This window comes from Sapajus apella, unplaced genomic scaffold, assembly GCF_009761245.1.
Source record: "Sapajus apella isolate SASKATOON/1434 unplaced genomic scaffold, GSC_monkey_1.0 scaffold6, whole genome shotgun sequence".
NCBI lineage: Eukaryota > Metazoa > Chordata > Mammalia > Primates > Cebidae > Sapajus > Sapajus apella.
In genome coordinates, this window is record NW_022436946.1 from 5,768,422 (window position 1) to 5,795,559 (window position 27,138).

The 27,138-nt window shown below is 37.7% G+C and overlaps 1 protein-coding gene across 11 annotated transcripts in view; it reads right to left on the reverse strand.

Annotated features, from left to right (window-relative positions):
* UTRN (utrophin) overlaps positions 1 to 27,138 on the reverse strand; it is a 536,298-nt gene that overhangs the window by 386,310 nt on the left and 122,850 nt on the right. For 10 of the 11 annotated variants that reach the window (XM_032274352.1, XM_032274350.1, XM_032274353.1 and 7 more), the window contains 9 exons: positions 25,733 to 25,840; positions 25,269 to 25,448; positions 24,278 to 24,447; positions 20,478 to 20,601; positions 16,731 to 16,818; positions 11,446 to 11,687; positions 11,101 to 11,281; positions 9,188 to 9,333; positions 7,675 to 7,887 (listed from right to left, as the gene is read on the reverse strand). In XM_032274352.1, the coding sequence (XP_032130243.1) occupies positions 7,675 to 7,887; positions 9,188 to 9,333; positions 11,101 to 11,281; positions 11,446 to 11,687; positions 16,731 to 16,818; positions 20,478 to 20,601; positions 24,278 to 24,447; positions 25,269 to 25,448; positions 25,733 to 25,840 (1,452 nt within the window). The remainder of the gene's footprint in view (positions 1 to 7,674; positions 7,888 to 9,187; positions 9,334 to 11,100; positions 11,282 to 11,445; positions 11,688 to 16,730; positions 16,819 to 20,477; positions 20,602 to 24,277; positions 24,448 to 25,268; positions 25,449 to 25,732; positions 25,841 to 27,138) is intronic. The other variant, XM_032274347.1, reaches the window with a different exon arrangement.

A 27,138-nucleotide genomic window follows, 5' to 3' on the forward strand; every position in this document is an offset into this window, starting at 1 on the left:
TGGAATCCATGTTGATTCCTGGTGACCACCACATTCTTTTCCTAAGCACATATAAGATCTCTAGTCGGTTATCGGGTCTTACAGTTTGGCCAGGAACTGTTATCAAACTTACTTTATGTCTTCAGCTTCTAGAAACTAATGTTTCCTATTAATTAGGGCATTCCTCCATCTCTATTTTTCCGGTAATTTCTCACAAGATTATGACATGAGTGACCCTGAGATCATGGGTAAAAATTCCACTTGTGATGCAGATGTATGCATCTATAGGAGCTCTGAGTGGTTTTTCATGTGGTCCCCTTAGTTCAGGCTCTAAAGCACCCTCAATAATGACTATTCTGTCCTTTCTAGTTTTGAAGGCCATTCTCTGATGAAGATGGCAAGTAAAAAGTGCTTATCTGGGTAAACTGTTCTGCGTCCTTCATTAATATCATACCATCCTGCCTAAGCACTTCTGCATCTCGTTTATTCTTGGCACAGCTTTGAAAGCCATTTCAGCCCCATTGCATGCTTTCCCCAAGCTGCTTCTTCCTCTCTTCTCCAGCCTGTCTGACACTATATCCAGAGGCCCTTGCTACTCTTAGATATTTTCAGTTGGTTATAGGTGACTTCTTCAGTGTTTGCTCCAGGATTCCAAGATCTTAGCATAGAGAAGGCTTCTTGGGAAGACACACTCAGGATGGGTAGAGAGGTGCATCCAAAAAAGACAGAAGTGCAAACATAGAGAAAGTGTGAATACATTCAAAAGGGTTCATAAAATACGACTTCTAAAATTTCTCCATTTAACTTGTCACCGCAGATTCTTGCACTGCTAGTCTCCATTCTGCACTTTTTTTTTTTTTGAGATGGAGTTTTGCTCTTGTTGTCTGGAGTGCAATGGTGCAATCTCGGCTCACTGCAACCTCCACCTCCCAGGTTCAACAAGGACAAAGGGAATAGAAGGGAATCTATAAAGCCACACTAGAATATTTTCACTACTAAAAATCCTGTGTGTAATTCTGACCACAATGTGTTCTAAAAGGGGCAGTGTGCCTCTATAAAGAAATGCTAAGGTCTGACTACCAAGCTCAGCACCTGCATAGCCACGGGGCCTTGAGAAACTAATTTTTCTTTGAGCCTTAGTAACTCATTTGTAAAACTGGAATCAAAACAACAATCTTGTCTGATCATTCTGAAAAAGAGAGACTGCAACGTAGAACAATGCACTTAATAGTAGCTGTCTTATTACCAAGACTAACACCAAGAATAATAATTTTATTATTACCAAGATTAATATTTTATTATTACCAAGATTAATAATATTTTATTATTACTGCTTTATTATTACCAAGATTAAGACCATAAAAGAGTTACCACATCCAAGTTTTGGTGTTTATGTCCCATCAGAGGCACCATAGGAATGAACAGCCAGGATGAGTATGTGTCTGCGTAAGCATCGTAAGCATCGGTTTCAGTTTTTTAATTGCTGCCAACATTAATGCTTGTTCTATCCAGTAACTGTTTCAAAGTAACTGTTCAAACAGCTGTTGCTTATAAATCTGGCTAGACCTGGCCAAATACAGCTCATCGGAAGGAATCAGGACAAGAGGAAAAGCCCACCCTTTAGAAGTTCCTGGCAGCAGCAGATTCACTCGACATTTCCACCTCGTGGCACACTGCATGGGAAGGGTTACCAAGTCCCGAAGATCAGTGCTACCTAACGCCTGTACAGGAAACGGCAGGAGACAGAGAGCTCTGCTCTGCCTTCCATTCTCCCTATCCTATCTCCTCTTTCCCTGAGCAAAGTATTGTCACAATCAACCTGTAGCAGACGTGTCCTGTGCTTTTCAAACATACCAAAGCCCTGCTCATCTTTAAGTCAATTCCATAGCAAAGAGGTTGGTTACAAAGAATGTAAAAGAGCTCACATAAAAATAGTGTTTCCCTCTCTGTTTAAAAATTACTCAGCTGATGCACTTATCAGCTTCTAATCTACAATAATGATGATTTTTTTTCTTTACCTCCATCTGCTTACAGAACAGACACACACACACACATACTTAAGAGACTTCAGCTCTTATAAAGCAAAACAAAATACAAAAACTGCTAGTAAATTTCTGAAGCAAATGTCATTATTTCACATGCAAAAAAATAAATAAACTAAGTACTAATCTGGGGCTGCCATTTCTCATTCCTATTTTTACTCACAAATATTCAAATAAATGTAAAATTACTAATACAGTATGTTTTAAAAATCAAAATATCAAATATTCTAGTGTGGAAGGGTCAAAAGTCCATGCTGACCATTACTGCTCAAAAGCAATGATTTCTAAGCACTTCAGATGGGCAACACCCTGGTATGGGATCACAGAAAAGGTCCGGCAAGGTCATTAGAACAATTCCTTTGACCCTGTCTCACCTCATCTCCCATCCCTCATCCTGTGAGCTCAGGATAGAGGTAATTTAAAGCTTGGTAAATCTGGATTTAAGACAGTAAGATTCCAAGGTACCCAACTATCTCCGGAGACTTGATTACAGCTAAATTCTTGGCATTTTCTTTTGCTCCTCCCCCATCTGTTGGAATGTCCACAGCTTTTTAAGACATAGACCAGAAAAAAAAAAGAAAGAAAAAAGAAAAACTGAGAAACCAGAACTAAAAGAGTCATTTAAGGTAGTAAGGCTCCTATTTTGTTTCACTTTACAATATTCAATAACCTCAAAAATACAACCTTGAAAATGTGCTCTCTCACTTAGTAGGGAAGACAAGCAATGACATTGCTACTATACTTATTTACCAAAAACTAATAAAGTTTTTAAATCTAAAGTAAGGAATATATGAATATTCCCTTCAGTAAAATGTGTTCACAAATCAGGAAAAAAAAATCCCTTACATGATAATTATATCAATTATATGTTACCTAAAAAGGGTTAAATCATCCGTACTAATATTCCTCTTAAAAAGTATTTACCATTGCATTTTTACCCTAAAATGCTTTCCAAAATACTTTCAAAACCTGGTTCTGCCTGTTGGAACTCGAGCACGCCCCCTTCCAGATTCTGGGTCAGAGCGAGTCCATTCCTGCGTGCCTTTGACTGTTCAACAATTGAAGGAAGAGCTGTGACTACACAGGTGTCCTGCCACTTAGGATAAGCAGGCATTTAGACTGTATAAATCACTCTCACTAGAGAGGCCCGACACACCAATTACATTCACATCTGCTTACTTGCTCTATGCCATACAGGGATCCAACCCTCAAAGAGCTCACGCCTCATGGGCGGAGAGACACACATTTCTCACCATAAAAACCGGCCTGAGCTGGGTCATTGTGAAGGTGTCAATGACACACAGTTGAATCGCAGAGAAGGAAGTGATTTTCCAGCTGTGGGTGTGGTGGTGAGGTGGGCTGAAGACAGGTGAGCAGAGAGGAGGAGGAGGATGTGAATTCCTAGCAAGTACGTGACATTTCCGGAGAAAGGCAATAATCTAGAGTAGTGTTTGGTGACCCGCCCACCCGATTCTCCCCACCTGTCTAAGCTCACAGCGGAGTCGCAGGGAGGGCTTCAGGACAAGAAAGGGACATTTTGTATTAATGGCACTTTGTATTAATTTGTATTAATGGTGAAGAAAACCAGATCCTTTCAGAAGTACAACTCTGGTATTGGTGTGGAAGATGAATTCCAGAGAGAAGAGACAGGAAGTGCAGGTCAGAGTTAAAGCGTAATGGAATTGTCAGGGCAAGAGATCACATGAGAGCCTGAACCCAGAAGGAAGGGCCTGGAGGAGGAGGAGCAGCCTAAAAATGCAGGCTGGAGCGCTGGAAAATAGAAGACAGCTTTGTGTGTGTGTTGGGGACATTTTTCATGATTTCCCAGTTATACACACGGCAGGAACTCTTGAATGGGGAAAAGGAAATACTTAATATGAAATACCTTGCAGCCCCTAAATCCAAATATATTACTGCTGGTGAGAAGAGATATATAAGCAGCCTCTTAAGATTTTATAATATTTTATCCCCATGATTCACATGAAAATCCAGTCAGTAAAATCAATAATGGAAAAAAGAAATACCCATTTCTTGTATTTTCAAGTGTTTTGTCACCTGGAAGGTGTACATTAGTTAGTAAAAGTACCAACGAATGTTTTACCTCATGAGTACAGGAATGGAGATCATTGCTTTGGCATGGCACAAAGAAAAGTAATTTCAGAATGTGTTTGAGCATGTCACAATGAAAAAGAGTATGTAGGTCCAATCTCTGCATGCACAAAACAAACCGGCTATGGAGACAAAGGAAATGTAGGCAGAGAAGGAGAAACACTGCAAGGCCAACAAATAACAGAAAATGAAAATATGCACACAACTCACAGCCTCTTACAAGTACTGAAGGATAGCAGAAGAAAAGCAAGCACACAACCATGAAAACACTTTCAAAGTTTAAATGTGCTGAATCAATGAAAGACGTTATTAAGTAGTGGGATTCACCTTCGACCTCTATCTGTACTATGGATTTAAATGTCCCTCATGAAGTTCCAATATCATTTGCTTCTATAGTGTGGGGGAAAAATGATTATAATCAGCAATATTTGTCAACTTTTCTTGTTTAATTTGAATGTACAAGAATCCATTGTTAATATTAGCTGCCCTAGGAAAGAAAATGGTATTGGGGAAAAAACAGGAACTCTAAATGTTCACTGTATTTCTGTGGTATTCAATTTCTTCATAATGTGTAGGCTTCACGTACTACTTATATAGTGAAAAATGTATTTTAAGAATAAACAAGTCAACCATTTTGTTCGTAAGAAACATTATTATAAATTGGCATTGCATTTAAAACCTACTGTGCTTCATGTCTTAAAGACAAAAATAATTAAATGCCTAAAAAAAAAAATCAGATCATTGAAAAAGGGAAAATGATGATTTGCAAATAAATATTTATTATAATTATCTAATAATTTGGGGGACTGAAATTTAAAGTTTTTCCAAGGAAATCATGAGTAGTTAAGTAACCAGCAAGTCCCACAAAGCAAAAAACAAAAAGTTTTCTTTTGACTTTAAAAAAAAAAAACATGTATTTCAAAGAAGAAGTTACACAATTAAGGAATGCAGACATTATATTCCTTAGCTACAATCTTGCAGTTAGTACACAAGAAGCGAATAAAAAAATAACTGGACATTACAAATCTGCTACAGTAACAACAGACACTTAAATATCCAGACACATATATTTGATGTCGGATATTTTTAATGGAAATAAATATTTGGCACACACCTCAACTGACCACTTTTAGTGCCTAGATTTGTTACATTAATAACAACAACCCACCAAAGCCTAAAGCTGGATTACTATAACCACAGGACTCTTCTGTGTTTCGGGAGAATACTTACTCTTTTTAAGTTCCATATTGAAATATCAGCATACATTTAGCTAACCCTAAGAAATATTTTTAAGAGTCAAAAAAAGATTAACCATGAGGTTAATCTCCATTTACACTTTGGATTTAAATCTGAAAACAAAGGGATGATCTTTTGAAAAGATGGGAAATGTTTAATCCAGCACTGCTGCACTTTGGCACTACTGACATTTGGGGCCAGATGATTATTTTGTCGGGGGTCTGTCCTGTGCATGGTGAGATGTTCAGCTGCATCTCTGGCCTCTACCCACTGGAAGCCTTCTCCCACAATTATGACAGCAGAGAGGTCTCCAGACATTAATAAGTGTCGTCTGGAAGGTAAAATCACCCCTGGTTGAGAATCACTGATAATCCAATGCTTGGACCATAACCAAAAACTTCAGAATTATAGAAAAGGTCAATTCTCATTTTGGAAACAATTACAACTCAATTAATTCTCAAGTTGGAAACAATTATAACTCATAATACACAATGAGAAGTGGGACCATCACAAAGTAAAATGGGCCGGGTGCAGTGTAGTCCCAGCTACTCAAGAGGCTAAGGCAGGAGAATCGCTTGAACTCAGGGGGCAGAGGTTGCAGTGAGCCAAGATCGTACCATGGCACTCTAGCCTGGGACAACAGATCAAAAGAATCCATCTCAAAAAAAAAAAAAAGTAAATGAGTCAAAAATACTAACCCACACATAGCACATTCCTCTCCATAATTACTGGTTTATTTGAATGAGATCTCCATCTAGAACTGCACTTACACCTAGAGAAAATCTACCACCTATCACTATGATCACATACAGCTACCCACATATACACACAACCCCGCCATCTGTATCAACTGCTGATCATTTGCTGGAACTGCCCATTAATTCCTGAACGCCCATTAATTCCTGAATCAAGGAACACCCCTCCAAATTCAGTGGTCACCACTCAGAGAATCTGGTGGGATCTCTTCCACACTAATCTGTGAGGCCTTCCAGCTCCTCTTCTATGACGTGTTCTCTGACTTTGATTTTCAAAACATACATTTTCGTTAATTTTGTCTTCACTTTCAATCTTTCCACTTTTTTGGGACAACATTCCTTATACAAATTCACTTAGCATCTAAATCCAAATCTATATATATTTAGAGCTGGATCTAAATATATGTAGATATAATATTTAGATCTAGATCCAAATATATGTAGAGTTATATATATTGTATCTAGATCTAAATATATGTAGATTCAGATTTAGATTTTTTTCTGTCTATATATATATGCATATATACAGATATAACTCTATATATAGAGAGATATATCTACACATATTTGGATTTGGCTTCCAAGGGAATCTATATATACATATAGATAGATATATAGAGATATATCCAAATCTAAATCTCCTATTGCTAATTTCATTTCATTCATTGAAAAATATTGATTGCAGGCCTTCTCTGTGCCAGGCATTGCTCTAGCCAGGAGTACATCTTGGCATACATCAGTGAATAAGAAATTTTAAAAAGACAAAGATCCCTGGCTGATGGGGGGAAAAAAGACCAAGGTAAGGAGTCACTGGGAGGATAGGAAGTCTGGCAGGGAGAGTCTGATTGGTTCATTCCCCACCGAGAACTTTCCTATTAAAATACCAGGTGACCTGGAAACTCTGCTTCTCCATCCTTCTCATGGCCAGAATGTTAATATCCAACCTGTCCTGTCTGACACTGGCTTCTATTGACACTGACTCTCTCTTTATACATCCTCACATTTATCCTTTCTTCTTAAAGTTTATCACTGCTACATCTCTTGACATTTTCAGATGTAGTGAAGGATCCTGCTTTTGAATTTTCATGTCCCTGGAACTATTCGCCTTCCCACTCTGACACTGTCTGTCGATGGCCTCCCTCTGACATTTGACTTCAAATGAACCTGCAAGAAGTAGTTTCAAGTATTCAGCTATTTGCTACTCCCTGGGCCACTTCTACCGTTGCAACCAAGGTACCACTATAATCTAACCAACAGTCTGTATTTCACAGAGGCCCTTCATGCCTGAAATGTTATTTTGACCATTTTTAAGCAATTTTCTCTTATCTTCAAGGTCCAGTTTACTCTACTTTTGACTTTGCTTCCAGGCAAAAGGAAATAAATGTGCTCTCCAGTACATTAAAAGTACATCTTTGGTAAGTCCCAACTTAAATACATAAGACATGTGGTCTACAAAGAATGCAAAATATTCAAATAATAAATATGTGGATCTTAAATGATAATTACTATTTACTCTGTAATAAACTTAAACTCCCAGTGACCTCTGGATTTACCTCAAAAGCTCTGAGTTTGAGAATAATTTCTTCCAGCAAATGCAGATCTTTGGAAACCAAGACCTTCAGTTTGTTCCACTGTCCTTGGACATCATCAAATTCTTGCTTATATAATTTTTCTACATCAGGGTGAACATTTTTCTCCAGAGCCTTTGTTTCATCTGCAAGTTTATGTAAGGTGGGTTTCTGATTCTCAAGGATTCCATCAAGGGCCTGGAAAAAGTTTTAAAAGATTAAAAATATACACAACAATGTGTCTGCACAGATATAGTAAAATGGGCTATATAAAGTCAAAGTCACTTTAAAATCCATTAGAAAGCATTTTTATCTAAAAAGAACAGTGGATGGGAGTGTAAATTAGTTCAACCATTGTGGATAGTGTGATGATTCCTCAAAGACCTAGAACCAGAAATACAATTTGACCCAGAAATCTTACTGGGTATATACCCAAAGGAATATAAATCATTCGGTTATAAAGATACATGCACACATATGTTGATCGCAGCACAATTCACAATAGCAAAGACAAGGAATCAACCCAAATGCCCATCAATGATAGACTAAATAAAATGTGGTACCTATAAAACATGAAAATATAAACCATGGAATATCATGCAGCCATAAAAAGGAACGAGATCATGTCCTTTGCAGGGACATGGATGGAGCTGGAAGCCATTATCCTCGGCAAATTAATGCAGAAACAAAAAAAAAAAAAACAAATACCACACATTCTCACTTATAAGTGAGAGCTAAATGATAAGAACACATGGACACATGATGGGGAACAACACAAATTGGGGTCTGTTGGAGAGTGGGGGTGGCAGGAAGGAAAGCATCAGGAAGAATAGCTAATGGATGCTGGGCTTAATACACAGGTGCAGCAAACTACCACGGCACACGTTTACCCATGTAACAAACCCGCACATCCTGCACAAGTACCCCTGAACTCAAAATAAAAGTTGGAAATCAAAAAACAATGTAGAAAACTCATGAAAAGTGGGCATAATCATAAAAGTTAAGATTTTTTCTTCATGAGTTGTTGTGTGGGGGCAATATAATGGATTCTCAACACTAAAACCCAAGGGGACAGCACACCCAGTGTGGGCCAAGTGTGCAGTGGTCAATGGCTGCTCTCTTTTTCATCTGATAAAATAGTACAGAGCCATCAGGCTACTCAACTAAATGACCAAGGAAACATTCCTTTTCAATGCAGAAAAAAATATACAACAACCAGGTCAACTGATAGTCCTCCTTTCATTACAGATATTTTAGCAAATTATGAACAGATTGAGATTTTAAGCAGAAGGAGAAAGTATGCTTTTCTTCTATGAAAAAATATTTAATAACTGTATTTTCTTTTATGTGAGGTCAAACAAGCCCTTCAAATCATGAAAATAAATTTGGACCAATGTTAAACAAAACTGATCCATTTTTTATTTAAAAAATTTTTTAAATATATAAGAGGAGATATTAGAAGGAGTGTTAGAGTCCTAACGCGGAAAATATGAATTACCTTTTTTTCTTGCAGGGCCTTCTCCACCTTGGCAAGATCATTAAGGACATTCAGAGATGCCTGGGCCTTATTTTCTGAATCCCTTAGCACATCTTTCAGTGTTTTCAACGTTTCCAGATATGCATGTCCAGGTTGGACCTTCAGTTCTGCTTATTCAAAAACATTTAGTTTGAGAAAATCCTGTTAGGAACCCGTATTATTACATATACCATTATCCTAAGTGAATTCCAATACATGGCAAAGGAGGCCCCATGATTAAAATGTAAAAGGGTCTCTGTAAATTAATTACATAGATCATTCCACTGGCATTTCTGAGAGTCAGACAGTGACTTCATTCCTGCGGATGTTGACATTTGAAATATTAACTAACCCACTATAATTTTTCTTCATTTCTTCATGATGAAATGTCTCTCTGATGATGGAACACTGTCCCTTTTGTCCCATACAATCTCTTCTTCCTTAATAGCTACACAAAGAATAAAAGAAAACACAGATCCCCTCAACTAGTCTTGCTGTAAGCTCCACCGTGTAGACAAACCCATCTACAGAGTGGAGGAAGTTATATGGAAATACTGCCAGCATGCTGCCCAGGTACATTGAGAAATAATGAGTGCAGCAGCCAGCTGGAACAGTGTCTACCTCCATCACTAATGTAAAAATCATGTGGAAGTAACACTTGGGTGGAAAGGAAGTGAGTTCTCTTGAAGCACAAAGACGTGAAACCAACTATCAGCAAAAGTTAAACCGCCTACTGATCCTTGTCCAAAGTGAAAGCATAGTGTGTACCGGTAAGTGGAGAAACAGGTACCCTGGAAGATTTATTTCACATAACTAAATTCACGAAACAAAGACATGCTGTGCAGATGCACTTTCAGAAGACAGGCAACATGACACATTTGCCTAATATGCACACATGGAGATACTTCTAGTCACCACACAATCTGCAATTGCTGAAGTTATGCTATGGTTGCATGTGGAGCTTTTCAATGTGCACTACCCAAAATCATAATGCACTATGCAACACAGTTCCTAACTCATATGGCAGCTAGGAAGTAAATACTGTAACGTAGGAGGGATGAGCTTTCAAAACGTTGAACTGTGAACATTCCAAAACCAAGCATATTCCAAAAGTAAGAACTCTAAAATTTTTCTGAATCTGATAGTGGAATAGGACTTCTTTTAAAAGAGAATATGGTATTGCTAAAACTTTAACCATTTTGAGGAAGCAGAAGTAAGGAATCAGTCATTTTAATTCTCCTAGCAATGATATTAAGTGGCTTCCTCAACCAAAAGAAGAAATCACACTCGTTTTTCAAAAAAAAAGGAAAGGAAAAAAACCCTCTTTAAAAAGCATTATATCCAGGTCAGGTACAATGGCTGACACTGGTTATCCCCACATTTTGGGAGGCTGAGGTGGTAGGATCACCTAAGCCCAGCCTGGGCAACTTAGCTAGACCCTGACTCTACAACAAATAAAAAAATAAAAAATCTAGCCAGGCGTGGTGGTGCATGCCTTCGTCCCAGTTACCCAGTAGGCTGAGGTAAAAGGACCACTGAAGCCCAGGAGGTCAACAAGACTGCAGCTGTGATTGCACCACTGCACTCCAGGCCGGGTGACAGTCTGAGACCCTGTCTCCACAAAAAAAAATAAATAAATAAAAAATAAAAAAATAAAATTTATTATATCCTACTGATACAATTTTAGAGCATGTGAAACTTGTATGTTTACAAAAAGGAGTGAATCTGGAAAATAATCTGAATAAAGGAGACTTTAAGACTTTGAACAAACAGGCACAAAAGAAAATGGAGAAGCTTGGTGCAAAGCAAGCAAATATACTCAAGTTCTAAATGTGGGGAATCATTTTTAAATTAAGGCAAACAGAGAGAGGAGATATTAAAATCGCTGGGTTTACCATTCTCTAGCTGCTGTTGACGATCCTCTAAAGCCTTTTGTACAGCTTGGTAGCAGTCCAGAAAGCTATCGAAGCCCTGCTGGACAAAATCTGGGGCAGAAGGCTGAGACTTCAGGGCTGAGCAGCTCACACGTGCCATTTCAATTTTGGGGCGGAGGCCAAGGAGGTTTGTCAACTCCCGCTAAGGAAGAGAAAATATGGTCACATAACTCACTGAAGATGAACATGCTCACCGGAAGTTAAGCAGGGCAGCATTAACTTAAAGTTCATGATATAAGAAGCACCCTCCTTAACTCTAGGGCTGCACACAGAATTCCTCCATGCTCCAGGTGGTTGGCACCTTACCCGGCAGGAATCCTTCAGGCTTGGCAAGGACTGCCGGGAAGATTCAGACACGGAAGTGTGTTTTACCCACTCCTCCTTTGTCTTGATGACCTTTTCAAGCTCATCGAGCTGCTTGAAATAAGCATTTATATCTTCCTGTAGCTGAATCTTTTTTCCCAGATCTTCCAAATGTTGAGATACGTTGTTCCATTCTGATAAAAGCTTCTCCAGAACATTTTTTATTTCTTCAGTAGGAAGGCCTTCTATGCAGACATAAAAAATAAGCAAACAGTCTATATATTACAAAATGTTTCCTGAATTTATTCTAAATGTTCTAACATTCAGAATAGTGTGGCAGTGTCACATATAATGATCACTTTCTTAAGTCCCTTTTAATACAACAAAAAATATATAATGATGCACTTCAAAATAATTACACTTATTTCAATTCTTTGACCAAAGAAGGAGGGCATTTTAAAATAATGATTCAGGCCAGGCACAGTGGCTCATGCCTGCAATCCCAGCACTTTGGGAAGTCAAGGAGGATGGATCGCGAGGTCAAGAGATCGAGACCATCCTGGCCAACATGGTGAAACCCCATCTCTACTAAAAGTACAAAAATTAGCTGGGCACAGTGGCAGGCACCTGTAGTCCCAGCTACTCGGGATAATCACTTGAAGCCAGGAGGCAGAGGTTGCAGTGAGCCAAGATCATGCCACTGGCAACAGAGTGAGACTCCATCTATCTCAATAAATAAATAAATAAAGATTCAGGAGCAGTGTGGCTATTGCAAAAGGCACATCAGTAGAACTTCAGTCACTGCCTTTTCTAGATAATGTATGTTTCCATCCATGGCATGCTTCCACTCTGCTAGTTTATCATCTGAGCCAGCGAAATAAGATCAACTACAGTGATCTGTCTAGGGCAGCTGGCTAGAAAATCTAGGAGGCACCTCGAGTCTTTGGTGACCAAAGATTTGTGAATTTGGTATCTTATAAATTAAGAAATGAATGGCAAGAATGCCTTATGCTGGGAAGCACCCTGGTAAGTGCAGGGATATTAAGCCAGCAGCTGGGCTCTAGAAGCATCAGCAAGCCCCTTGGGCACCCTGCACATAGGTAAGCAAATACCAAAATACCGAGGCAGCAATAAGATGATCTGCTTTAGAAACACATCTGGGAAAACAATGCCACCATTTTTATTACCGAAATCTTATTTCGTTTGTCTGGTATTTTGAAAAGTAGAGAATGTTCCTAAAAATAATAAAGTTATATATAATAATAGGGATTATTTTGTTCATTTTTGAGACAGTCATGCTCTGTCGCCTAGGCTGGAGTGCAGTGGTACAATCTCGGCTCACTGTAACATCCACCTGCCAGGTTCAGGTGATTCTCCTACCTCAGCCTCCTGAATAGCTGGAATTACACCACATCCAGCTAATTTTTGTATTTATAGTAGAGACGGGCTTTCACCATGTTGGTCAGGCTGGTCTTGAACTCCTGACCTTGTGATCCGTCCACCTCGGCCTCCCAAAGTGCTGGGATTACAGGCATGAGCCACTGCAGCCGGCCAATGATAGGTTTTATCATAGTCTTTCCCTTCATCTAAAATACCTTCAAATCTTCCAAAATGACTATGAAAAAGTATGGGAAATCTTCAAAGGAATATTTCTATTCAGAGGAGAACATGCATAATGAAAGGATGGGCTTCACATTTTTATTGAGTAGGAAGGCAACGAAACAATTGTGCCTTGTAAACATATGTAATCAAAATCCAGGATAATGAGAGCTTGAACTGAAAAAAAGGCATAAGAACAAAAAGTCATGTATGATCCACAGACAATGCATCTTCGAAAGTTTTTATAATACATTGTGTCCACTGAAAATTATAAATGAGAGCATATCATGCTATAATTTGAATGTATTGCCTCTGTCGATTGCAGAAGTTCACTGTTCACCACCACGTCTCAGGTAATAGAATATGAGACCCTAAGCAAAGCATTCACACCACAAGCCACGCTGCATTATCCTGTTAATGGAAAGCGTATACAAAACAAATCACCATTTTCCTAACAATCTGAACGATGGAGACATGGGCTGTGCCTCTGCTCCGTCATTTCTATTCTAGATAGGCAAAGGAATAGTAACATCAGCCACATCATCTTTGTGCTGGACAATTTACACTAATCAAGGAAGAAATTAAGTAGGTAAATAAAATTTCTGAGATGGAAAATTATTACTACTCATCTAGAAAACCAGAAAGAGGTGCTCACTTCAAGAACAAGGGCAGTTAAAAAAAAACTTCAGTTATTTATTCACTGACAGTTTCTTTACAAGCCTTTCATTTTGCCTCTTTAAAAGTTTTAAACATCTGAATCACCCTTTCTCTAAATGTGAGATATTGCTGGTTACAGTGACATCCGGTAATGATTCAAACACAATTTACATCTTATAAAAGGAAAACTGCACATTGTCTTAAAAACAGTTGTTTTACTCACAGAGATCCAGAGTTTAAAATTTTCTGTTTATATGTAACACAAAGTTCTTGATGACTAGTCAAAAGGCAAAATCAACAGCATATCATTTTATTAATTATCTAAAAGAGAGAAAATATATTCCTGCCACTTAGGCTCACTTGACTTTACACTGCTCCATCTATTACTACTGGAATCAAGGGAAATGTTTACAAAACATAGGACCTTCACCAAATTTCATGGGCTTGTATGCTTAGTCAACCACCGTGGGCATCAATTCATAAAGCCACATTATCCAGGTGGCCAACTACTGTATTTTATTGGTTGAGGATCTCTAGGAACAAGATAAGCTAAACAAAGAAAACCAAGTATAACAGCTATGAAAATCAAATGAACCACAGGATTTATTTTCTAAAAACCTTTTTATACTGAATGAGATATCGCAAAATTTAAATAAAACACATTAGGCAGGAAAGAACTATCAGAATTAGCTATGGTGGGCTTTTGGATAGAACTGGTTTCAGAAAAACAGTGACGTGATTATTCGAACATGTGTTTTACTGAAGAATTTGACATGCCTCCCTAACTGACCTGGAACATACAGACTTTATTCAGTTCAGCTCCCCCATTTCCCAGCTTCCCTTTAAATTAAAATTTTAATTTAAAAATTAAAAAATCTTTAAACAGATTTTTTTTTAAAAAAAGAAAGTATTAGGGTCCTCTAATGAATGCATTTCTAATTCCACCAATGTTTGAAAAAAAATGATAATGCAAAATATAAAAGGTTTTCTATGAAAATGGACAAGTATACATTAGGTAACAAAAGCCACACGCCATCTATTCTCCAGTGCTACATTTGGCCTTTTGCAAGTAGCACTTTCATGTGGATTCAGTGTCCAGGGTGTGCCTGTTTAGGACCTGCTTATGGTAATATTTTACGGAGCAAATGCTGTAGTCAGCTTGTAAACTAATAGTCAGCTAATAAACTAATAGCTAAGAGTCAGCTCATAAACTCCCTCACTTTCCAGACACCAAGACAAAAAAACAGAAGGGCTCCAAGACTTTCCCAAGGATAAGAAACTAGAAAAAGATAGGAGAATCCAAGTTTGCCCATTCCTCCACTCACTGTACTCATTATTATCGTCACCTCACACCAACTTCTCATCTACATCAAGTCTTCCCCGTCTTCATAATTCTGCCACACTGACTGAAACCTGACAGAAATGGGAGTAAATTCAGTACACAGATTCAAGAAGTTGTCCCATATTCACACCAGAAAGTCAGAGTCACCAGGTAAAATGTTGAGGTAGAAGTTAAAAAACTATGCTTATTATAAAGGAAATAAATTCAACACCCAAAGCATTATAATTATTGAATGAACCAGTATCTCAAGGGAAGTTATCATCTGTATCTCTGGATCTCTTCAAGTAAATACTGGAAAGAGTAATCTCCAAGTGGGATGCCCATATACAGAATAAATAAGACAGTCTGCTAGAGTGGATACTGAAAGAAAATATTAAATACTATTCTATTTAATTTACTTAAAGAAATTAACCTTTATTAATAATATACAGATTGATAATACATTTGCATAATTTAAAAATAAATGGACATACACTGCACACATGGTATCATTCCATATTTTGTGTGCATGTGTATATATTGATATGTTTGTGTGTGTATATATAATGTTTGTGTGTGTATATGTTTGTGTGCATGTGTGTGTGTATACACATATATAACCAGTATACATACTAAATAAACATATTTGTTAAAGGCTGGAGGCAAAATAATCTAAGGTCAAAACAACATGAACAGTTGTTTTCTGGATGGAGGAGGGTGACTAAGTCATGTATTTCAATGTAAGTAAATTTTACTTCCAAAAAAACTGTAAAAATAATAATTGAGAGGCTACGGAAAGATAAAGGTATAGATAATTAAAGAATGGCAGAATATTGTCAATTATTGAACCAGGTAACTGATACAAGGAAGTTCATTATAGTATTTCATTTGCTTTGTATACAGCTATATTTTCCATAACAAAAAGTCAAAGAATAAAAAATTAAATGCTACGGCCTTAAAGATTCTTGTCAAACTAATATTCCTAATTCTGTCCAAGTATCTGCATAGGTGTCAAGGAGAGCTACAACAGACTCCCAAAGCGTCTACCATTATTAGACCAATGAACAGGGAGTGCAAAACATGTATTTCAACATTTCTCTAGAAGAGAGATTCATACGCAAAACTGCACATGAAGAATATTAATCTTTAGCTTATTCTGAGTCACTGGGAGCTACAGCAAAATTAAAAAAAAAGGCTTCAGTGCAGTTAAAAATTTCATATACAAGTAACACCTTATCAAACTTAACTATACAAATACTGTTTTAAATAAATATAATGCATTAAAGTTATCAAAAATCAAATATCCGTAATGAATTTAATGTAACTTCATTTCTCAAATGCTGCCTAAGTAAAGTTTTCTTTGGCTACCCCCCTGCAAAGCAAATTCCCAATATATAAACCCAAAGGATACATTTTAAAATATACGATACTAGTGGACTGGATTTTAACTGTTTTGCTGAGGAATCAGGGTCTCTGGCCCTGACCCCATATAAAATCAGAAAAACTTTGCTATTATCTATTTTTTCACAATCAGCTTCAGAATAAAATTTCATTTTTTAAAAGATTCTGCTGCCTAAAAACATTTTCGAAAACCATTTCTGTAGCCAACAGAGGATTCAAGTGTTAAAGTGAGATATTTAATACGGCAAACTGTAATATTATTCAATGCTACCATCTAAAAAATATGGGGAAAAAAAATCAAGAATCTCACCTTTTCCCATTTGTTCCACAAGGATTTGTCCGATTTGCTTTAATTCATCTAGTCTGGGGATTCTTTCTCTCTGTTCTTTTTCTAATACCTGGAAATGAAGTCCCAACATAAGAATAATGCAAACTTTCTTCTCAATATAATGTTGCTATTTTAAATGTTAAGGTTTAATGTCCTTTCTACATTCTCTTTAAACCTGAAAATATAAATTCAAATAGTAATCATAGCAACTATAAAACATTGGTTTCTTTTGTAAGAAAAAAAAAGTACACTATAATTATAAGCTCCTATCAGAAGGAAATTAAAATTATGTTTTAGATCCAGGATATCTATTCACATACAGTATACCCTGAGTATGCCACGCCATAAAAATAATGTTTGGGTCAAAATAATTGAATGTGTTATGACAGAGATTGCTGAACAAAATTAACTAACAAGAGAAAAGGATAGCCTGGGCATGGTGGCTCACATTTGCAATCCCAGCACTTTGGAAAGCTTAGGCAGGTGGATCACTAGAGGTCAGGAGTTTGAGACCAGCCTGGCCAACATGGTGAAATCTCATCTCTACTAAAAATGCAAAAATTAGCCAAGCTTGGTGGCACGTGCCTTTAATCCCAGCTGCTCAGGAGACTGAGGCATAAGAATTGCTTGAACCCGGGAGGCAGAGTTTGCAGTGAGCGGAGACCACGCCACTGCACTCCAGCCTGGGCAACAGCGCAAAACTCCCATCTCAAAAGAATGAAAAAAGGAAAACAAGACAGAAATACTTTGAGGCTCAGTATCATTTGTTTATGTTATATTAAGTCTGGGGTTTAATGCAAACTTCAAGTATGATCATATTTCATAAACTATTCTTAAAGAATAAAAATAGAAAATATGCTTTAGAACCAAAACCAAAGCATTTTATTCTTTGTTTGCTTGTTTGAGACAGGTTCTCTGTCACCCAGGCTGGGGTGCAGTGGCACAAGCATGGCTCACTGCTACCTCAACCTCCTGGGCTCAAGGGATCCTCCCATCTCAGCCTCCCAAGTAGTTAGAGTTATAAACGCAAGCTTATGCCCTGCTATTTTTTTTTTTTTTTACTTTTTGTAGAGATGGGGGTCTCCCTATGTTGCCCAGGATGGTCTCAAAGTCCTGGGCTCAAGCAATCCTCCCATCTAGACCTCCCAAAGCGCTGGAATTATGGGCATGTGCCATGGCGAGCCCAGCCTCCATTCTGTTCTTTATGTTTGAGAAATAGCTCTTAATTTCATTATTTTTTTAATCTCTATAGTTTGATATTCCCAAGACAAAAGTATTTCCAGAACTAGTAAGAATGAAGCAAGTAAAATCATGTATACACATGCAGAAATACAAGTATATGTGCACACAACTCAGCATTTGAATTTTCTCTCATTCCTCCATCACCAACTGCTAATCTATATACTAACCATTCAAATAGTAACCATCATAACACAGTCAAAACTTCTGGGCAACCCGTATTACTTCAACCAGACAATCCAGAGAAGAATCCCAACCCTAAATTCTTTTCATATAAGTGCTATCAAATAAATTCAGCTATCCTACTTTGATTTTCCCAAAGTTCATTGTGACTAGGTAGAACAACCTTCCTATAGTCCAAGATCAAGGAATATTAGCAAGAGATTCTAAGAAACACCATTTACTTTTGTTTAACTAAGCATCACTGTGAAAATTCATCATCAAACGGGGGAAAATGCAATTATCTGCTTTTTACAAGTCGATCTTTTGCTACCTCTTTTTTTTTTTTTGAGATGGAGTTTCGTTCTTGTTGCCCAGGCTGGAGTGCAATGGCACGATCTCAGTTCACCGCAACCTCCGCCTCCCGGGTTCAAGTGATTCTCCTGCCTCGGCTTCCTGAGTAGCTGGGATTACAGGCATGTGCCGCAACACCTGGCTAATTTTGTGTTTTTAGTAGAGATGGGATTTCTGCATGTTGGTCAGGCTGGTCTCAAACTCCTGACCTCAGGTGATCCACCCACCTCAGCCTCCCAAAGTGCTGGGATTACAGGTGTGAGCCACTGTGCCCAGCCTTTGCTACCTCTTAATACGGCAGGAGACTCGACTACAGATTCTCCAGCCAGGTAATTCATCCATTGGAACAAGATACTCTTTCACTAAAATAATAATAATAATAATAAGTTGATCTTTCCTCAGTTTACAAGAAAAATAAGGGATTAGAGTAATGATGAAATTTATTTTATATATTTTTTCCAACTCTTTGGCATCTAATACTACTTTTCTGAAACAAAATAAACATATAGATAAATATTACATGAAACACAAAGGAATGCCAATCATGCCTTACATATACACACACAATTTTATTTTATACCCCAAATATAGCAACAGTTTCTGCCAGTAAAATGTGCCTGGGTCACACGATGGACTTCAACTTATCAATATTTTGTGGGACTTGTTCCAGGAAGATCACTGTTACTACTAAATTTTCTGCCACCTGAACGTCTTTGACAGCTGGGTGGTCAGTGATCATTAAAATTATCTACCCATTTTTCAGAACTGTGAGAGCATATGAAATGATGTAACACAGACCACTTCTGGTTCTCCCACCTCTGTGCAGAGGGCTCTGATAAAGGTGCTCTCAGCTCAACCAACTTCCCCATTCCCCCTGCCCACCCACAATCACCACACTCTGCTTCCATGAGCCACAAGGGCTTTACAAGTGCTGAAACAAAAAGGGTGCAATGGAAGATCATCTTCAATTTTGAAGCCCTCACAGGCAAACATATAAACAAACAACAGCATAAAGGCAAGAAGGGCTTTCATGGAGGTATGGCCAAAGTCACATGAAGTCAAAAGATTAATCACTGAAGCCTTTCTAGTGAGGCCAAGGGAAGTCTCCTAGAGTGGGGACATTTCAACCACAGAGCAAGGTGGGCTTAATGGAGGGGCGTTCTGGGCAAAGAAAACCGCTCCCAGTGTCTGGTGTGCCCTAAGCCCTCTTGCAAGTTCCAGCTCAGACCACCTCACCCTCTGGACTTTGCTATTATATAAAGACACCCACAATCCTGGCCTCATCTCACTTCCCATTTCACCCACCACTTCCCAACTGAAACCTTAGATATTTATGCACAGTTTGTTTTTAAAATATCTTCCACACTCTTTAAAATAAAACTCCACTGTTGATACAAAAGTCACTGCTGACTTCCACCAGGTGACCAAATAGTTAATGCAGTAACCTGCAGGGGACATATGAGCACCAAGCACCAAGCTCTGCAAGCTCCCATCACACTCTTCAGTAACATACCTAAGCATGCGAAGCAGTAGGGCTAAGGTCTCACACGTCTTAATAGTATTTATTTTTAAAAACTCTAAAGGAACATATTAAAGACACTTCTTGATTTAAAATAGTATGTTATATTTGGAAGGCAAAACATCTTCAGCATAATGTTTATATAAAGTCAGAAATTATCAGGTACCAGATTAAGGGTGATCTAAACTTAGTACTACTAACTGGATCACCGTAAGAAGTGTCCCTCACTGTACATCTCAATGATTGACAAAGATGGAAAAAAATTCCCTCCTCCAAATAGGGGTCTGATGACAGCTGGCATGATTGGATTCAAAATTCACTACAATGTACTAAAAGCTACCTTCTGCCTACATTTATTTTACAGGAGGCTTTTAAATCCCATAACATCTTTATGCCAAAAGAAAATCCAGCATGATGAACTATTTTATGTACTGGGGTATATGTGGTTTATGTTTTACCTTCAATTTCTTTTTCATTTCAGAAGTGTCTTGAATCTTCTTATACTCTTTTATCTCTGTGGGCTGAATGGCAGTCTTTGATTTCACAATCCAGTTCGACAGCTCTGCACTTATAGCATCAAACCTGATTGAAGATTCAGAGGTGACCATTTGTCATGTTTTCTTCTATTATTTTACTTGACTCCGGAAAGAGTAACCCAAATGCTCATCAGGACTATGTGCTTTTAACACTCCCCCAAAAGCAATAACCCAGAAATATGGTAACCAAATAAGATCATATATTTACAATTAAAAGTATGAAAAGAGTAATAATATTATAGTGTTAATAAACACTTGAAGAAAATAATCAAATAAAAATTTTTAAAACTTTATATATTCAAATAAGTTTTACCTTTATAAAGAATCACTTGTATTTTTATAAATGCTTGTAGATAATAAAAATCAGATTTGGTTAGATAATATCAGCAAAGAACAAGTACAGACATTCCTAAAGTTAACACCTTCTTTTCTTCAATATGTAATGATTGAGCCTCACTAAATGTCAGGCATTGGCCTGGGCTCTTGATATAAAAGTGAACCAGATACAAATCTCAGCCCTCAAGGAGCTTCTAGTCTAGTAAGCAATGGAAAGTAGCAGGCATTAACCAAAGAATTTGCTAGGTGCTAGTTCCAGGAATTCCCAGGAGTAGCTTCTAATCTAATCGGGGCATGGATGGCTTCTTAAGAGGAGAATGACAGCATTACACTGAGGAGTTTCCCTTGCCAAGGGAAAGCAAAGAAAGGGAAGAGCACATTTTGTACACTGTCAAGTATTAGTTAGGTGTGTCTGGAATAATGAGTACTGAACTCACAAGGGAGGGACAATTGACGATGTGGCCAAGAATCACATGGACCAGTTACGGGAAGGCCCTGCAGGACACATTACAGAGTTTGGACTTAACGCAAAGGCAGCTGAGAGCCAAGGGGGAGTTCTGTGCATGGAACTGACATGATTCTATTTAACCTTTAGTGTTCACCGAGGAGAAGGTATTAAAGACAGCAAAGAGCAGAGAACAGGCTGTGGTAGCAACGGGAGTCAAAACTAAGATAGTAGCAGTGGGAAAGAAGATGAAAAGGACAGGTCTGAGACAGGTTGAGAAGATTGGTTAAAATCACAGCAGGAGGAACAAGAGAAGCCAGGATCACTGATTGCTGGCCCCTCTACCTGGCCCCTTTCTAAGTGTTTTATGTCCATCATTAACTCCAGGAATCCTCACCCTATAAAGTATACATTATTATTAACCCTTTTAGAGATGAAGGCACTCCACGCACAGAGGTTTTCAATAACTGCCTCATGTCACAGAGGTAACAAAGGGTGAGGCTGGGATTCAAACCAAGATGGTCTGTCTTCTTAACTATTACCCTCTTCACATAGCTTCTCAGTACGTTAAGCAGTGACACAAGTTGTTACTGCTGATTTCTTGTGAGAAGCTTTGCTTAAAGTGTTTCTGGTGAATAATGAATATTTTATCTTTTCATCAAGGTAGATTTTCCCTGTAATAGGTGAGGGATTTTGTGATGCTCTAGTTAATAGCTGGGGTCAAGGTATTGCTCAAACAGGGTACGTTCCTCCTCATCTTAACAGCAGCTTTCTATACAATCTTTTAGAGAAGAAATGGCCACCTAAAAATCACACATTTACAATGACCTTGGAGACTCAGTCAACGTCTGCTCTCAACATGGGCAAGAGTGACACAATAATCACAGGTCACAGGAACAGATAATCAACATTCTAGGAAATAACTGTCCCTCTGTACCCTGAGCTGGTAAAAACAACCACACAGTAGCACCAGGGGAAGAGAACTGGAAGTGAGCTGCCATTTTTTAAGCATACATTTTAAACGAAGCACTGCATTGAGCAGTCATTTAAGGCCATCAGTTATTGGGGTAGTTCATTTGAAGGCAAACTAAGAGTGGTTTCTACAGCAGACAGAAGATATAAAAGGGTCTGGAAATGATGTTACATAGGCATGGTTAAGGATCCCCTGCACTTTAAGACAATAAAAACTGGCATATAAAAGTTATCTTCAAAGACTGAGGAGGTCGTCACATTGAAAAGGCTATGTGGCTCCATATCACTCCAAAAGAACCAGCACATGTAGGTAGACTTAGAGGAGGCAGAATTTGAGCATAAAAATGACCTTCCTAATAATGAGATTTAACTGTAATGAATAGATGTATTCGCTGCTCTATTTGTCCAAGAATTAACTGAAGGAATGTCTGCCTCAGTCAAGTCGTGGAGTCAATAGCTGTGGTCCTTGCAGCTGGTTGCCCATGCAACAGACACCCCCTCTCTATAATTCTTCCTTGCTGTCAGAGTCCCGCAAAACACAACTACAGAGACTCGAAAGACCAGATAATTTCAACCTTCCATGCACCCAGGGCATCAGCGAGAGCAGGGCAGGAGTCTGCCAAGAAGACAAGGCTAAGAGTAAAAGCCAACACCCAAGAATGACAGAGACTGCAGATGGAGGGTTGCTGAACCACACCCTCCCATTAAAACAGCCCTACCTCCAAACCTCTTGTAATATGGGATCACCAATGATCTCATTGTTTAAGACACTTTGGCACAGTATTCTGTTTCTTACAGCACAATGTACCCTAAACAATACAGTCATGTTTAAAGTAAGATTTCACAGTATGTACCCTAGTCTTCTACAACCTTCTGTGCTTCCAAATGCGCAAAGTCAGTATTGGAGAGATACACTGCCAGATATACCAAGCAGATAATATGCACTGAGGAAATGTGAGATCTGTGCTAATATTAACATTAGAAGCATCTTCTTCCTGTGCTGTCTTGGCTCCAAAAGTAAAGGTTCCTCAAGGGCTGCTTGCAACTCAGAGGTATGCTGGTCCTATAGGAAGATGCAATTAGGAGGCAGAAACATAGCCTTATTATCAAAATAAAAACCATCTGGTAACATTGGAATGCTGCTTTGTCTAACAAAAGCTAACTTGGAGGAAGCATATAATTTTCATTCAGGCCCAAAATAACTGCTCATTTGCCCAAGAATGGGATTCTCCTATAAGAAGGAAAGAGTAACGTTATTCAAAGATTGTTTGGAGGATTACCTGCTACAGTTCATGTCAGGTATAGTACCTGCACACAGTATAATATAATAGAATAGCTGACATCAGTAAAAGCTCAATATATGTCAGCTGTGATTATTCTTCTTCTAGAGATCCTGAGGTGTTTTTTTTTGGAACCAATAAGACTAAAAGAAGTATTTAATGCCAAAGATGGATCTTTAATCCAAATATGAAGAATATGTTAATTAATCTGACAAAGAAATTAACAAAAGAAGCAACAAAACATGAAAAAGAATAAGGGGAGAGAGCGGAGAAAAAAGGACACTAGAAATGAATTCTTTTCCTATATTAAGTATTTTTAAGGATAAGAAGAGGAAAGAGATTCCCGAAGAATAGGGATGTCTACCTAAAGCAAAATTGTCAAGTTGTGAAGTGAAAGAAAGAATAAAAAGAGAGATATGGACAATCATATCCTTCCAAGGAGAATAAAGGGAATGGAAAAAAGAAAGGTTCGATCACAAAGTTCTCCAAATTGAACATAGGATAAATAAAATCATCCAAGAAAATTTAGATGCTTAGCTAGCGCCAAGTAGAATATTCAGAAGACAGGGGCAGTGAGTGGTTTACTAGTTGGATTTTCATAACAATAATTATGTCTATATTTGCATATGATTAATCATAATGCAGTATGTACAATATTGCATTTGAACAATTTCTGTATCTCTTCTCACTTTTTCTTAGCTTCAATATCCACATGGATCTGTCTCTTCTTTGGGGGAGGAGGAGGAGGCAGTTCCTGCTTAGATTTTTTTGTAGTTACTTGTTCTCTTACACGAACAGTCTCCAAAAGGTCCTTCTGAGGAATCTGAGACATCCCCAGCTTTGCTACAGCCTGAGTCACCTGAAATAAAAGCCATCCAAAAGTTCAATTTTTATAACAGCTTCGTTGAGATGTAATTCACATGCTATAAAATTCTCCCTGTGAAATGTACAGTTTAATGGTTATTAGTATATTTATACAGTTGTATAATCCTCACACTCTGTCTCCAGAACATTTTATCACCCCAAAAAGAAATCCCATACCTATAAACCATCACTCCCCATTCCCCACTTCTACCAGTGGCAGCCACTCATCTACTGTCTGTCTCTGTGGGTTTTCCCATTGTGGACATTGCCTATAAATGGAATTATAGTGCATACAATCTTGTAATTGGCTTCTGTAGTGTTTTCAGCGTTCATTTATGTTACAGCATATGTCAGTAGTTCATTATTTTGTATTATCAAATAATATTGTATTGTATGCACAAGCCACATTTTGTTTATCCATTCATCTCTGTGTGGATATTTCAGTTGTTCCACTTTTTGGCTTTTATAAATAATGCTGCTAGGAACATCTGTCTACAAACCAATGTTTTGTTTGATTAATTCATTAAAATACTTAAATAATCTTATTAAAAGATTAGATTACTTAAGATTTAAGATATTTAGATTATTTATTGGCTAAGTGTAATCAGTTACTGTGAATTAAATTACAGGATAGTTAAAGAATCTATTAAAACTTACTTTAGAAAGGTGATTTTCACATGTCAATTTTTCATCAGGTATAAGGAACACACTTTTTAGTTTATTTGCTACTATTTTATATAAATTAAAACTAACCTGAACATTTAAATTCTAAATGTTTATTTCATGGCACAACATATGACCCAAATCAAAAAGTACCTGGTTGGAGGAATCTTCCAGTCTCTGAACCAAAGAATCCCATCTTTGAGTCAGTTCCTCTGAGTCACTGTTGATCTTCTTAGATGCCTTAGAATTATCAAGTAATTGTCCCACATCCTGGCCAATCTCACTCAGCTGATCCAATGTTTGACGCTTCATTTCCATGTCTTCCTTCAAAATCTAATATTTCGGATATTTATTACATGACTCTCTTTTAACAAGACTTTATCTTTCTGTTCCCCAGTCAAAAAATTTAAACATATATGTTTTATAGTAAAATGTTCATGCTCTGCAGTTCACTCTGCTAAAACGTAACTCTCATGGTTCCATATTGTTACAGGACAGCAGTCTAATGCTAGGCAATGAGCTGTAATCTGTATTCACTAAACTGTATTAACCATTAGCTATACAACGTTAAGAGATCATAGGCTTACAACACAGATGCTGACAACCACATCACTTACAGCCAGACGTCGAACACTGACACTTAGTTCTTTTTGGTCTTTGAAGTTGCTGGTCTGGACTTTATTTAAAGCCTCTTCTTTTTCGGTTAACCAAGCTTTCAATAAGCACTAAAAGTAATAACAGAAGATGAACTTTATCTACAGAATCATTTGGTAATTCAATTAAATCATGTGTCCAAGTTTCTAACTTTTATCAGAGGCTTCACCCTTACCTGGGGATAAGAAGGCCTTCAAACACCTAAGTCTGAGGCACAAATGACCCAGAAAGATATCTTTCTTTAAAATATTATCCTTCTCAGATTTGTAACAGAACAATCTGACATTAGCTTCATACCTAGGTAATGAAACCTAATTCTCAAGGATATAGGTGGAGGGAAAAGGCTAAATCCAACTATGTAAGTCTCCAAAGGAATTACATTATAACTTTCTAGAGGCAGAAGAAAGCTAGGAGATTGTCTTGTCTCAGCCCCTCATTTTAGAGAGGAAGGAAAGAGAAGTCAAGTTACATGTCCGCGATCACTCGGGTAGTTAATGGCAGAGCTGGGTCAAGGGTCCACACCACAAAACCAATGGTCTTTCCATGGTATCCCACAGAAAATCCACACTAGCCTTTAATGTTCAACAGTAATTATAATTAAAGGAAGAAGTCTGAAGATCACCCAAAGCCCACAGAAAGATTTTTAAATGTCATTGGCCAACCATGCATGTTTTCTAAGCAGAGGATATTCAGTCATGTAGAGAGAAAATCCTGAAGAAGAGGTGGAAAACAACTGGAGCTACACTGAGATAATTCTTCCCAAAATGTAGCATTTAGGGCAGAAACCCTTTTCTATTTAGCAGGGTGGGGAAAAAAAAGCTTGATTCTGTATTTGCAATGGAATCAATTCTTCCTTAGTGATTTTATTTATCAGTTAAATATTTAACAACTATTCCTTGCCTCTATATTTCACCACCCAAAAAAATGAACATTGGGGAAATAAGAGACAAATATGGATAGTGTCCTCTGCCTAGTGAGGCTGATAAGATATGCACATAAATAATGATGCCGTTAGGCAGAACATATAGATACTATATACACACACACAAAAGGTATGGTGAAAATGTCAGATCATTATAGAACACAAGTCAAAGGTCAGTTTAAAACCTAAAGTGATACAAGTGACTGAAATACCAGCCACTCTCTATTTTTAAACTATTTTTTATCATCAAATTAAAATTGCTTCCAAATTTGCAATTATTTTACTGATAGAAGAGTAACACAATGGTTTTCTCTAGCAATCAATGTCTTCTACTGTAATTACTATTATTATTATTATTACTATATTATTTTGAAACAGAGTACACTCCCAGACCAGAGTGCAGTGGTGCCATCCTGGATCACTGCAACCTCTGCCTCCTGGTTTCAA